The 15,738-nt window shown below is 42.1% G+C and overlaps 1 protein-coding gene across 1 annotated transcript; it reads right to left on the bottom strand.

The window, feature by feature from the left end:
- Window positions 1–5,909: 5,909 nt before the first annotated feature.
- On the bottom strand, window positions 5,910–14,579 carry LOC112074471 (ADP-ribosylation factor 2). Its single transcript, XM_024141641.2, has 5 exons — window positions 14,489–14,579; window positions 10,109–10,266; window positions 9,264–9,374; window positions 9,006–9,130; window positions 5,910–6,488 (listed from the first exon to the last, which is right to left on the bottom strand). The coding sequence occupies exons 2-5, from the start codon at window positions 10,254–10,256 to the stop codon at window positions 6,327–6,329; spliced, it is 546 nt and encodes a 181-aa protein (XP_023997409.1). The 5' UTR covers window positions 10,257–10,266; window positions 14,489–14,579; the 3' UTR covers window positions 5,910–6,326.
- Window positions 14,580–15,738: the final 1,159 nt, after the last annotated feature.

Genomic DNA, 15,738 nt, shown 5'->3' with positions numbered 1-15,738 from the left:
GACAGACAGACAGACAGACAGACAGACAGACAGACAGACAGACAGACAGACAGACAGACAGACAGACAGACAGACAGACAGACAGACAGACAACAGACAGACGACAGCAGACAGACAGACAGACAGGACAGACAGACAGACAGACAGACAGACAGACAGAACAGACAGACAGACAGACAGACAGACAGACAGACAGACAGACAGACCAGACAGACAGACCAGACAGACAGACAGACGACAGACAGACAGGGACAGACAGACAGACAGACAGACAGACAGACAGACAGACAGACAGACAGACAAGACAGACAGACAGACAGACAGACAGACAGACAGACAGACAGACAGACAGACAGACAGACAGACAGACGACAGACAGACAGACAGACAGACAGACAGACAGGACAGACAGACAGACAGACAGACAGACAGAAGACAGACAGACGCAACAGACAGACAGACAGACAGACAGACAGACAGACAGACAGACAGACAGACAGACAGACAGACAGGCACAGACAGACAGGACAGACAGACAGACAGACAGACAGACAGACAGACAGACAGACAGACAGACAGACAGACAGACAGACAGACAGACAGACCACTGTCATCTCTAATTAAAATGTATTTCCCTCTAAAACCTGACTAAACCAATCCAATTTCAATCTGAATGAGGGCAAAAAGAGGATTCTCAATCATGGGAGATTTTTCATGGCAGAGAAATATGGAGAATGTGCTAGAGATATATCTTGGGCTTCCGAGTGGCGCAGCGGTCTAAGGCACTGCATCTCAGTGCTAGAGGCGTCACTATAGACCCTGGTTTGATTCCAGGCTGTATCACAACCGGCCGTGATTGGGAGTCCCATAGGGCGGCGCACAATTGGCCCAGCGTCATCCAGGTTTGGACAGTGTAGGCAGTCATTGTAAATAAGAATTTGTTCTTAACTGACTTGCCTAGTTAAATAAATAAATATGATTAAAGTGGGCATCTGGGGGATAGGGGGTCTCTCTCTATCCTCTTTCTCTCTCTCGCTGTCAGAACAGCTCTCCCATGTGGGCCTTGTTAGGAAAGGTCAACAGTTAAACTCTTAAGGAGTTTGGGAAGGGCCATACTGAACCATCCAGGGCCCATCTCAAGAGCTCCTTTGGAGAGACTTCTCAGGTGTCGTCATTAGAATCATGACAGCCACGTCTGTTGAGAGAATTGAGCCAGTTGCCTGCTAATGTGAATGTAATGCCCTTCCTTTCCCAGCCCCCTACCCAGCTATACAGAGAGCATTAATACCCCAACAAACATCAAAGAGACAAATTAAATCATCCTGATTAGTCCATCAACACTAATTATCTAATTTAGTTCCTGATGGTACACTAAAAGCAATCATGGAAATTTGGTCTGGAGGAGGAAGAGAGGAGTATGGGGGATTCCAATACACTGTAGCTACTATATCTGCATGGTGATATGACTCTGACTGAGGCAGTGACAGTAACAAAGCCATAGATGCTGCACCACTGCCAGATGGTCTTAATTAGGTGCATACTGATATAGATCCATTTCATATGGATATGCATTAGAATTTTTATGAGCAAAAATAGTATGCAGTATGTGTGATCAAGCCCTCTCCTGCTGCTGAGCGGCTGTCACCTCACAAAGGGAAAGAACACGCCGTCTCTCCTTTGTGATCAACATCCCCTTGTTTTCAATGTCAATGGCAGGTACTTGAAAACGGTGAAAATTGCTACATGCATGACAGGTGAGATAGTCACGTTTCCAAGGGGACAAGTGTCAGTTGGCATGGGGATAAGACTCTAGTCCATCACACTGACCTCAATATGTCACATGATCTGTACATCAGACAGCCAAGATGTAGGGCGAAACAAGGGGAGATCACTCTCTATTGTCATTGGTTCCATTTGATATTGTCACTATTCTTCAAGGGGGTTCCAATAAAGTTCACTTCATATGGCGAAATATGAGGAACATTCCCTAAGACTTGTTTTCAATTTTATATCCTCGCTTTTTATGAGATGAAGGAAAGAAAATGAAGCTTTCTTATCAGAATGAAAAACATTGGGCATGTAAAAATATAAATCGAATACAGATACCTCGACCTGACTCCTTGAATCCTTTGTAGAATTTGGGGAACCCAAACAAAGAGGATAATGAACAGTCTGCATGAGCTTCATCTAAACCGTATGGACCCCTTCATAAAATATAACTGAAAATGGGATATGGTCCCATCAAGTATATTTAAAGGCTTGTTCTAAGCTCCACACAGGGACATTCTTTGGGATATTGACTTGTAATGAAAGACTAGCTTAAAACTCAATCCCAGCCTGGTCTGAGGATATTGAGAAAGATCACCTGGGTATTCCAAACGATGACAGAAGTCGGTAAAAGTGCTCTGAGCGTTCTTTGAAAGCATCATTTTTTGATTTCGGGGCAACCGATACAGATTTTACATGCCACATATCATTGATTCATCAGGGGAATTCCAGAGGTCATTACACTTATTCCTGAATAACCACATTAAGTGGTGGGCAACATAGCCAAAATATCATATCACAATATTTTTCCGATTTTTGACGGTATGTCGGTATTTAACAGTATTTCATGTTTTTGAATAATAAAAGTTCTAAATATGTTTTATGAGTAGTGCATGACCCCTAGGATGGCAACAAATTAATTGTAAGTGGTTATAATGGGCTTTCTCCATTCTGATTAGGCTATTTATACTCAACCAAACTAGGACCAAATTGTCAGTGATATAGTCCAATTTATAAAACTTTTCATTTGTTTAGTACTGTATCAACATATCGTTACAGTATTGTAAAAATCCATATCGGTATACCAGTATTCCAGATATATTGCCCAGCTCTAACCACATTATTGACCATAATTCTGGGCGGGTCAATGGACCTGAGACAATGAGATGGTGAAACAATCACCTTTTTTTTTTTACTGAAAAAGTACACAAAAGATAGCATAGAATTGATGTGTGTGGTTTACCTTGCCATGGAGGGGACACACAACATGGCCTAAAAACCACCCCAGTTCTCTCTAGCAGACACTACAGGAAAAGACAGACTGAGCCTCTGCAAGCCAAGCCTCCATGAACAGCCTGCTAAGAAAGCATTTTCTGTCAGTGGGAGAAACCATGCTGCACGACTTATTCTCTGAAAGAAGAGAGAAACATAATGCTATTATTTTGTAGGTAGTGCCACACTGTGACTAAGAGGAGTAATTGCAGTCTAGGAAAATCTGCCTCAGGGGCTTTTGACATTCCTTTGTGATTTTTGTAACTCAAAAACACTAATGTTAGCCTGAAAACCTTAAAGGTTTACCTTAAAAGTGAACCCTTGTTGAATATGATCTCTGTTCCAAGGTAATGAATAGGTTCTTACTGTGGTGGAATTGTTAAACTGATGTTTCAGTATCTAAGCCTATTTTAGCCCAGTGTTTCAGTAACTAAGCATCTATTTTATATTTTCATGAAATAAATATACAAGAGATTTGTAATAGAGATCTCTTTATTATAGTGCATTTCTCAGATGTTACAAGATGGGTTAAAAAAAGCTAAAAACAAAGGGAAATCCTTAAGTAAAAGAAAATACATATGCACACACACCTTGTGTCATTTGTACAGAAAATGATCTGAAAATTAAAGCTTCACATCTGAACAAGGGTAGCTAAATTAAATTGTCAAGTTAAAATAAATGTTCATACAGAAGTTCATATACACTTTAATTACCTGCCATATACCGGAAGTGACGCTCATCATTCAATTGAATGGATTTTCTTTCAGCACTAAACCCTACAATATCATTACAGAAGAAAAAGGCCAAAAATTAGATTAGAGTTATTAATTTGTTGAAACCATTTTCTGGAACAATTCATAAAAGAAACAAAAAGAGATCTAATTGTCCAGTTGTACAGATACGAGGGTAAAGGTCAGTCCTACCCTCAAGAGGTCAGTGTGGGGCTGGGACCTTAGGATCATCTTCAATCAGCAGGGGGTGTGTACAGTACAGTGTACTAATGGTTTCTCAACTAAATTAGCAGTAGCCTTTGGAATACATGGGATGTAGAGAAAACCATTTTGTCAGTTATCGTATACATTTTGAAGCTGTGTGTTGACGTGGAGAACAGCCGCGGCTTAATTTGCACATGGTGACTGTCTGCTGGTGTAGTTGCTATGGCGATGCTGATGGGAGAGAGTTGTCAATGAGAGCACTGCTGATGTGAGCAGAAASCTCAAGCTTTCCCCCCRCTGCTTGTTGTAAAGAGGTTGATGAGGCAACCTTCCATGGTCTAGTTACAGTACTATTGTATTATAGTGCAAGCTGGTCATGTTTCACATGGAGCGAAGGGGAAGATGTGACTMYMYSTGYRSMRSARMMSSGRKAWMWMWMMCYSWSRMSACAYATAGAGMRMAMAMMMYMKARAKMSCCSCRYAKRGKGTGTGTKYWCAMWRYRSAGTTTGGATTGTAGGCTGAAGTAAAGCGTAAYGCATTGAATGCCATGAGAGCTTGATAACAACACAGCACTATGAGGAATTGGAGAAGAGTGCCGTATTAGTGCAGCTGAAAGTCAGTGGCGGCTGACGGAAGGAGCTAAAGGAGGGACTTAATGTAATGTCTGGAATGGAATCAATGGAACGGTATCAAACATATCGAAACCACATTTGACTCAGTTCCAATTATGTCATTCCAGTCATTACAATGAGCCCATCCTCCTACAGCTCCTCCCACCAACCTCCTCTGCTGGAAATGACCCATCAGGCCTACCCCATGCCCTGCAGGAAAGCCCAACTCTGCAAACATCCTAAAAGCTAACCCAAACACAACCAGCCCTTCATAAGTCAAACCCCAAAGGATCCTAAAGCATTTTGATTGAAAGACTGCACACCTGGCTCCTCAGCTCATGCTAGACCAAGGGAACCAGGTCATCTGTACAAAAAAGAACAATGTAAATAAAATATAATAAAAAGGAAAAAAGTAGACAACAGAAAATGTAATGAGGAGAAAGCCAGAGTGGGAGCAACTCTCAAAAGGCCTCGCTGTTCCAGTGGACAGGAACGGTGCTGAAAACACCCAACTAATCCCATGTACACTCACCCAATGTACTCGCAGAGCTGTGGCTAGCTACACTCAACTACACTGACCCTCTGCCTAGCATAGGTAGTATAGTGTAGTACTAGACAAACACACAATTTATTGCGTTTTCCATACCCGGCGGTAAGGATCGTTCACTCAATCAAAACATTATCAATGATCTCACAAGGCCCTGTGAAAGGAACATATCACTTGGTGTTAGCCACCAATAAAGATGCAGCGTGATAAAGAGGCCATCACTTGTGATCCTAGAGGGCAGCAGGGTCAGCAGCTGGTTACCACGGTTACCTTTTGGAACAAGAACTTATTTCCAGACAAGACAAGTCTTGCTCCATTCTAATAAACCAAAAACAATAGTAACAACTCATTTCAGTCAGTAATGCCTACCAAACAGCTGACCCTTAAGTCCTGCAGGTCTTATCAAGCACCACCATCATCATTCAGGCTAAGGTGGCTACGCTCAACAACAAAAACGAGTGGACGAGGGGCATGGTGACATCACTAATTTGTTGTGCTTCAATGGAGATTTGAGGGTTAGGACAGCGACTGAAAGCTGGCTAATAATTGATTAGCTAGTGTTCCCAAGACAGCCAGAACAATGCGGTTGGGCATACTAGAACATGATTTTCCAAAGAATGCAAAGAAGGATCTAGGATGGAAAAGCTATTTTTATTTGTCTTTTTCCCAACCTGATACAGGTTACATTGAGATTTATTTCATGGTGTGGGGTCTCAAACCAACAGTTTAAGAAGAGTGTCTGACAGATTGCAATACTAGTGGATGGAAAATCAGAGTTGTTTTTTTAATCTATAAACTTTATTCATTTTCAGATTACACATAAGACTTAGCATCCTGGGTCTTTCTTTGCCTTGTGAAAACCAGGGTGTCTTAGGAGCCACTGACGGTGGGTCAGGAGGGGAGGGGGCGCTAGAGTTAGCCATGCTGTCATTTCCACGGGTGAGTGAGACTGTTGAAGGCACAGCAGGGCTGCTCCCACTCCCGGCTTACACACATGCACCCACACATACATACACATTAAGATCCACACAAACACTTGCACTCTCACGCGTATGTGGGGTATCACTGGTCAAAGCCCCAATGCTTGGATGGGATGGAGTGAGAGAGACGGGAGGAGAGAGGGGCTGGGACCAGCGCTGTCGCCCATAACACACTGCGCAGACAAAGACGCAGACAGACGGCGGAATGGTGGATCATTTTGCGTTCTTTAGCTGGTTGGAGAGCCAGTCGAGGCCCTCGTAGAGCCCGTCCCCGCTGGTAGCGCAGGTGGCCTGGATGTACCAGTTACGCTGGCGCAGGGAGTGCAGGCCCAGCTTGTCTGTGATCTCCGCTGCGTTCATAGCGTTGGGGAGGTCCTGAAGAGTGGAGAAAAGGGTTAACCCAGGAAAACATGCGYCTGCAACAGACCTTCACAAGCCATCTTAGTATTAGAGGTCGACCAATTTATCAGTTCAAGTTTTCATAACAATCGGTAATCTGCATTTTTGGATGTCGATTATGGCCGATTTCATTGCAATCCACAAGGAAACTGCGTGGCAGGCTGACCACCTGTTACGCGAGTGCAACATCAAAAGATCCTTGTGGCTGCAAGGAGCCAAGGTAAGTTGCTAGCTAGCATTAAACTTAGCTTATAAAAAACAATACATCTTAAAATAATCACTAGTTAACTTCTCTAGGGTAGGGGGCAGCATTCGGAATTTTGGATGAAATGCAAGCCCAAATTAAACTGCCTGCTTCTCGGGCCCAGAAGATATGATACGCATACAACTGGTAGATTTGGATAGAAAACACTCTAAAGTTTCCAAAACTGTTAAAATAGTGTCTGTGAGTATAACAGAACTGATTTGGCAGGCAAAAACCTGAGAAAAATCCATTCAGGAAGTAGTTTCTTTTTTGGTTTAGTAGTTTTCTATTCAATGCCATTACAGTATCCATTGACTTAGGACTCAAATTGCAGTTTCTATGCCTTCCACTAGATGTCAACAGTCTTTAGAAATTGTTTCAGGCTTGTATTCTGAAAAATTAGGAAGAGCAGTCTGAATGAGTGGACCCTAAAGTGTCACAGAGCTTTTTCATGCGCGAGACCGAGAGAGTGCCTTTCTTGTTTACCTTTTAAATTGACAACGTTATTGTCCGGTTGAAATATTATCGATTATTTAGGCTAAAAACAACCTGAGGATTGAATATAAACATCGTTTGACATGTTTCTATGAACTTTACGGATACAATTTGGATTTTTGTGTCATCCTGTTTTGACTGCGTTTGAGCCTGTGGATTACTGAAGAAAACGCGAACAAAGTGGAGGTTTTGGGATATAAAGAGACTTTATCGAACAAAAGGAACATTTATTGAGTAAATGAATGTCTGCTGAGTGCAACCATATGAAGATCAAAGGGATTCCTTTTATCTCTATTTCTGACTTGTGTAACTGTTCTACTTGGCTGGTTAGTGTTTGTAATGATTTGTCTAGTGGGCTATGTTCTCAAATAATCGTAAGGTATGCTTTCGCCGTAAAGCATTTTTAAATCTGACACCGTGGTTGGATTCACAAGAAGTTAATCTTTAAACCTATGTAAAATATGTTTTGTTTTCTGAATTTTTATAATGAGTATTTCTGTATTTGAATTTGGCGCCCAGCAGTTTCACTGGCTGTTGAAGAGGTGGGACGCTAACGTCTCACGTACCCAAGAGAGGTTAACGCTTGTCCTGCGTTGCATATAATCAATGCGGTGCCTGTTAATTTATCATCGAATCAACTGAAGTTGAAGCCTACTTCAACTACTTCAACTTCGCCAAACGAGCGATGATTTAACAAAAGCACATTCGCGAAAAAAAGCACTATCATTGCACAAATGTACCTAACCATAAACATCAATGCCTTTCTTAAAATCAATACACAGAAGTATATATTTTTAAACCTGCATATTTAGTTAAAAGAAATTCATGTTAGCAGGCAATATTAACTAGGGAAACAGTTTGGGCTGCCTGGCTCATTGCGAACTAACTTGCCAGAATTTTACATAATTATGACATAACATTGAAGGTTGTGCAATGTAACAGCAATATTTAGACTTAGGGTTGCCAGCCGTTCGATAAAATACGTAACGGTTCCGTATTTCACTGAAAGAATAAACGTTTAGTTTTCAAAATGATAGTTTCCGGATTTGACAATATTAATGACCAAAGGCTCATATTATTGTGTTTATTATAATTAAGTCTATGATTTTATATCACAGTCTGACTGAGCAGTGGTAGGCGGCAGCAGCATGCTCGTAGGCATTCATTCAAAGAGTACTTTACTGCATTTGCCAGGAGCTCTTAGCAAATCTTTATATATACACACACACAGAGACACATAAAAAAAAATCATCCGATTAATCGGTATCGGCTTTTTTTGGGTCCTCCAATAATCGGTATCGGCGTTAAAATCATAATCGGTCGACCTCTACTTAGTATAGAGGGAGTCCATTGTATGACCTTGAGTTGAACTACTAGTATCTGCAAACCATATGAATAACAATACTGTACTACCAATTACAGATGCAGTTTACTGGTGAAGCCTTGGGCTGCGTTAACACAGGCAGCCCAATTGTGATCTTTTGCCCAATTACTGGCAAAATATCTGATCTGATTGGTCAAAAGACCAAATTAATGGAAAAAAGATCACCTGTATGTTAGTCTCGCTCTGCTCATTGTAAAATTGCGCTCTGTTTCCATTTTAAAGAATTTCACGCACCGCTCACGCCGAGAACACTTGATTTAAGTGGCCTACTCTTTACGCGTCAAGCTAAATTTACATGTCCATTGTAGCAGGTATAGGAAACTACTGTTTTCCAGGCGCACTAGTGTCTCTCCCCAGTTAGTCAGTTCACCTGTTTGTTAGCGAACACAAGCAGCACAGCGTCTCTCAGCTCGTCCTCAGCCAGCATCCTTGTCAGCTCCTCCCGCGCCTCGTTCACTCTCTCCCTATCGTTACTGTCCACCACAAAGATCAGACCTGAGAGAAGCAGAGGGAGAGAAAGGATGGAGGGTGAGGAAAACAAAAACATTTACCTGGGACAGTCTTGACTCAAAAAGCCAGAAAGAGTGAAGATGGTGCTGAGGGGGTTCTGGTGACAGTGTCCACTCACCTTGGGTGTTCTGGAAGTAGTGCCGCCACAGAGGCCTGATCTTGTCCTGACCGCCCACATCCCACACAGTGAAGCTGATGTTCTTGTATTCTACCGTCTCAACGTTAAAACCTGAGAAAGCGAAAGAGATCAGTTACGTCAGAAACCTAAGACACTAACATTCCAAGAGGCTGTGTGAGATGACATATCAGCAATCCCAAACAGGCAAGCTAGGTCACTCCCTTAACACAAATGTCTGCATGAAATGTCTTTGCTCAAATGTAGCTGCAAATTAAAATGTATATTTGAATAAAATATGCAAAGTGAATGAATATCTACTGGAATATGAAATGTCATCAGCCTTGTGTTACATTCCTATAATGCAACATTTATTTCAGGGGGGGCTGTAAAGCTCCATTCTTTCCTATATTTAAAAGTCACTTAATCCCTATGACAACAGCCACATTGCAGGACGTTGCCTGCCTGCGGGAGCTCTGCAGCTGATGTAGGTAGGCTACACAGTGCCCGACCCACGTCTCCTAATGAAATCCATGTACAGGCAGACTGTTGACCTTAACAGGGGCCCACTCATTGCTTCAGAGCCTGAGGGCGGCTCATGGCAGCTACTCTGGGCATGTGGGAAGTGATCAGGGTTCGGATGAGATGGGGACAGAGGGAGTACATGGCTGTACGTATGACATTCATTTCCACTCCCCTACAACTAAACAAACAGGAGTCTAGACCTCATGAAAGTCATATGGAGCAAGTTATTGGAGGAATATTGGGGAGCATTTCAGGAGGGGTTTGTACCTAGGTGAAGGGTGTGTGATGACATGGGGTACAAGGGATAAGGCTAAGCTACTCACCGATGGTAGGGATTGTGGTGACGATCTCGCCCAGTTTGAGCTTGTACAGGATGGTGGTCTTGCCGGCAGCATCCAGCCCCACCATCAGAATCCGCATCTCTTTTTTACCAAAGAGATTCTTAAACAGGCCTGCAAACATGTTCCCCATCTTGGCTAATCTGGAGGAAGGGAGACAGAAACCAAAATGGTTAAGCTAGTAGTTGTACAACATTCATTACGCCTAACACCAGGCTAAACCGGCCGTGTGTGTCCACGTGTTCGGTAACACAAAAGCTCGCTGACGTATGTGAGCAGTGTGGATGAAATGATTCATTAACATGAAAACGGTCAAATATTCTGCACTGCTCCCGCATACAATGTGGGTGGTGTCAGATCGGTGTAAAACAAGACATTGTTTATGAATCCATTTATAAATGTATATAAAAAGGTTCCCATCCTTGGTAATTTGATTTTAAAAATTGACCTGTGAGGGTAATAATGTCCTTATCTCTGATAAAGGGCAACCACAGAGATTAAATTCATGAGGGGGAGAGAAAGTGCTGAGAAAAGCATTCAGTCACTGTCTGTGTTTATTTTGCGTCTTAACAATGGGCCCTCAGTGACACCTCTGGGTCTCACACCACACACAAGCAGGACTCGGCTGATGGGACTGCAGGTCAGTGTCGTTCTGACTGGCAGGCAACTGTTTACTCATAGCCAGGAGCAGAGAAGTGGATCACATGACTGGCAGAGCACTGACCAGAGACACGGTCCAGGAGTAGAGGCTGGTTACAACATAGCTCCACCTGAACACCTATTGCCCAACACCCATCAGGCAAGAACACAAACAGGCTCTGTAACAGCAGCCACAACGATTAGAATGTAATAGCCTAGTCAGTCCCAAATAGAAGCCTACATACATGTCTAACACAACACCATAACTAATTCATGTTTTTTTTTACGTAACTTTCTCACTGTTGAAATGCGTTTCTAAATGTACACAGGTCTTTCCACCAATTTGGTGTCTTTTGAGAAGTGTACAATTTCAACTTCATGAAAAAATAATACTCCCTCAAGAGGTACATTTTGTTTTTATAAAGACTATAGTAAGTAGTGCCTATTAAGTGCAAAAAAAAGTAACAGGGTTGACGATTTCTTCTTACATCAACCATAACATTTGGGGCGGCAGGTAGCCTAGTGGTTAGAGTGTTGGACTAGTAGCCGAAAGGTTGCAAGATCGAATCCCCGAGCTCACAAGATAAAAATCTGTCCTTCTGACCCACTGTTCCTAGGCCATCATTGAATATTAGAATTTGTTCTTAACTGACTTGCCTAGTTAAATAATGGTGTAAAAAAATATATATACATAATAATATCCACTTGTGACAGGGAAACTGTCACAGAAACGTTTGTGCAACCGGGAGGGGCAATTGAATGCAAGTTTCACACAAAAAAATACATTGTTACAACATTTCTAGTCTATGGGTAACAGGGTTGACATGTTATGCTCGACCCGCTCAGTTTTACACCACAAAATTGCCAAGAAGAGTAGAATCAGCTCATCTGCTTTTACTCGAAGATATTACTATTAAATGTTCAACGTTTTAAAAGACAGTGTCACCATATTAAAATGAGAGTTCAGTTCACATAACAGGGTTGAGGGACATACATAAATGAGTCACATAAATAATCATCTTCAGAAATAACTGGACTAGCAACAAAATGACTAGGGCTTTACAATGATGCTGAACCTTGGAGAAGTTTTGGGAATAAGTGGGTTAAAATATTCATAGAAGTGAGAGTTGACAGAGGGATGTCAAAATGCTGCATTTTGGCACTTTAGCAGATTGATTGAATTGTCCATGTTGTCTATAATATTAAAGGGCACCACATTTAATATAACAGGCTTTTAAAATCCAATATTGGTGGACAACTTCTACTTAAAATATCGAAGGGCACTCTTTCATGGAATGACCCACAAATGTATCAATTGTTGACTTTCATTTTGAATTAGGCATATTCATTGCAATAACAATCCTTCCTATTATTCAGTATGTTGCCAAGCACATCGCAGAATCAGGTGACTTAAGACACGGCCTATGATGAAACAGGCTCACTACATCAGAAAAATAGTGTATCCTAAACACCATGACAAAAACAGATTCATATTTGAGACAAGTTAGCGGTCTTAATACAAACTGGACAAGAGTAGGGGACGATGGGACCGCATTATAAAAGACCCATACAGGTGTTGTAGGTGAAAGAAGAGCATGCAGTCTGAGCTCAAGGAAAAGCACACAATGAGGCCAGTGATGTGGCGAATATAGGTCAGCGCTCAGAAGAACCAGAGTACTAGAGGCTGGATATGGGAGAGGTAACACACCTGTAAGCAGAGACACACTGCTGAATTAACCAGGAGAGAGACAGGGAAACAATGATCCTGTCACAGCAAATAGGCTATTGAACACTCAGGTCTTTCTCCAAAGGACACGAATGACTTCTAAAATAATGGAACACTCTGATCTTGTGCAAAAACCCTCCCACTAACACATGCCTACAAATGATAGCATAGGATAACACCAAGACAGTATTATTACACTCCTTCAAGACAATTGTGGCAAATGGTATACAAATGAACATAACTCATAAAGGCGTTCTTCGGTGGAAACATGCTGAAGCCATTTAAATATGACACACGCCTTGGCACTTCTGAAATAAACTATACAACAACTGTAGGCAAACAATAGCTAGGAGGGGTGTGATATAGCTAGGAGGGGTGTGATTTGAGTTCTAACATCATGAACACAGGGAGTTGTCAGTTTCACAAAGTGCCTTCATGGATTCAGAATGTGAAAATGAATCTAGCTCTAGCCAACAGACATTCCACAGAGGGGAGTTCCAGAACTAGAAAAGCTCATAGCTTGCAGATTTCTAACAATGACTTCACAACAATGGCAGCTCATTTGAATCAGGATTGTCCACCCTGTTCCTCAACTAAAGCAAAGAGGAAGTGCTCAGAATGTATCGTCCTCTGAGGAAACAGGAATAACAGGGAAGGACAGGGGAGGGGTATGGGAGGCCAGCAGCAAGTCATCAGAGAGTAGTTAAGTGAACTTATCACAGTATGCATGTGATATAGGCTGCCTGAGGTGGAGTCTTTTTGGGGTGCATCGGCAGTCAGTGTTAAGGGGTTCTAAAAGAGGTGCCAGTTACCAAGAGATGCTCATAAAAAATTCAAAAGAGCCAATGTGGATTAATAATTGACATGCCAAATGACAAGGGGGTGGAACATGTGATGTACAGCCTAATACATACAGTACACACATTAATATTGAGGGAACACTAGGGGCATCATGGGGGCTCACTTTCTGGTTGGACAGGCAAATAGTGGACATTTTTCTTTTAAGTCTAGCAATGTTTTTCCATAAGGGAAAGTTAGGCATGCTGGGGTTATCCTGCTCCACCGGTTGTTTGATCAGCCCCTCATCAGGACCTGAACAAAGTAGGAAAATCTGCCAGATTCCTGGAGAACTCAATGTTTGAAAATGGAAATGTATGTAAGACAGAGACATGGGTGTCAGTCATAAATAACACTAAGATGTGTGTAGCTTTGCATGCATCTCACACAATTTTGCTTCAGTTGTCTGTCCATTAAAATTACTTGGGTCTAACATAAGGGTTTAGCTAGTTAGGTACATTAATTTGTAACACACTAGCAAACCAAGTGACGGGTTCAGTTTGAAGACACTGACAAGTTTCCAAAACCAAATTTAACCATCCAGTACCAACAGTTACGCTAGCTAAAGCTTCCCGGTACAGTTTAGTTACCCAACTAGAAGGCCGTAGAGACCACCACGTCCAAGTTACCTTACCGTTTAACCCACAGGCTGGTTAACTAGATTCGTTTAGAGACGTGTTTAACATCGGTTAGTTAGTTAAGCGGCGTACAATTCAAATCTCAATCCACGTAAGTTAACGTTACGCAGTAAGAAAATAGGCATAGCTAGCTAGCTAACGTTAATTTTGCTTACATCGTTAGCTAACGTTAGCACAAGCAAGCGAAGGGGCTCGACATAATGACTCCAAATAGGAGGAAGCTGAATGTCCAATCACAATGACCAGCGAATACTTACTGACACAATTTCAGTAAAGTTAGCGGAATAATGCTCTCGCGACTTTAACAGGTCCTGAGAACATAATGCCGGGCGAGCTAGCTAACGTTAACTAGCTATTGACGGCAGATGATCCTCGTTTGGTTTGAGTCTACGCAGGGTGATTCGTTGTCAAAGCTTGCGGTCAAGCCGAAAGCAAATAAGCAATCGTTTGCGTTCCAGATCCTGAAAATAAAAAGAATACTATGAATTACATATATTACATTGCTACGTTGTATACATGTTTTACCTTTTAGTGGCGGTTTCTCGATCTTTCTTTTACGCTCCTATTCACCGCTAACAACAAAATGGCGTCTTTCACAAATGTCAAGAAAGCCGCGTCATGGACGTTGCACATCGTAAGATCTTCACCAATCATGTTATCCATGCAAGTTACAAAAACGTACCTTGCTGTGCTGCGGGCCAATCGATGCAACAACATTTAATGTTGAGGGCGGAGATTTACAAAAGGCCCTCCTCCAGTTTGCCCTACAAACTGAAAGACCAGTCCAGCTTCCCGTAGGATCAAGCATCCCCGCCTCTTCCCGCCCCATGTTTCCGGCTTCAATGGAGACTGGAGAAATTTGCCACTGGCCCAACCCATCATCATTGGGGAGGATAGCACCAAAACAAACCGGTTGCAATTGTTCAATCCAGAAGAAGAAGAAAAACGTCCGGAAAATACAGGACCATGGGTGTGTATAGCCTTATATTGGATATGGCAAGCAAGTGCTGCCTTATATGCCTTATGGCTAGGCCACTTACCCATAATGTCATAGAGATCATAATCTCAATCAATAAGCAACAGCCTACAATTTACATTTCTGATCAAAGAATTCCAGCCTGTTTCTGTCATTCATCTTTTAGTTAAACAGCCTGAAAGAGTCCAAGCCAACACCATAGAAATAGGAATTATAATACAAATTAAGTAATTTAATGGAATCTCTATGGCCAACACTAACATGCAGGGTCTACAATGACAGCTAGGTCTATAGGGCCAACAAGTAGGTAAACTGGAGTTGGGGGCCCCTGGAGGTGGGCAGAGGGGAGAAGTGGGTTGCGAAGTTCAAGGTGCATCAGGGTTCAAGCGTTCATCAAGGTTGTTGGGATCATCGTTAAAGGCTCACAGTGTGTGTTGTTCATATTAAATCCACTAGATGGGGCCGTCTCCATGCTGCAGTCATAATGTCCCAATAAGTCAAAGCCAATAGTTTCCGTTTCGTGTTTCATTTCCATAAATCAACCACTCTGAAATTATAGACATATGCCTATGTGAGTGCAATATCATCAGGTGGAAGTGTGTTCACCTTTCATGTGTTTGTGCTCATTGTTAGCTAATTCAGGTGGTTGTCCGGTTCCCTCAGTTATGCAGGTGTCACACTGAGCAGACAACTAGATCTTTGATTACCCATTCATCCACATGGTGATTGTAAACCAGAGTTGTTGTTGTTGCTGTTGGACATGAAGTGAATAAAAGGGATTTTATATGAAAATGGCCTG

This window comes from Salvelinus sp. IW2-2015, unplaced genomic scaffold (assembly GCF_002910315.2).
Source record: "Salvelinus sp. IW2-2015 unplaced genomic scaffold, ASM291031v2 Un_scaffold2644, whole genome shotgun sequence".
Classification (NCBI taxonomy): Eukaryota; Metazoa; Chordata; class Actinopteri; order Salmoniformes; family Salmonidae; genus Salvelinus; species Salvelinus sp. IW2-2015.
Note: the sequence above shows the minus strand (reverse complement) of the source record. Positions and strands in the feature narration are given on the sequence as shown.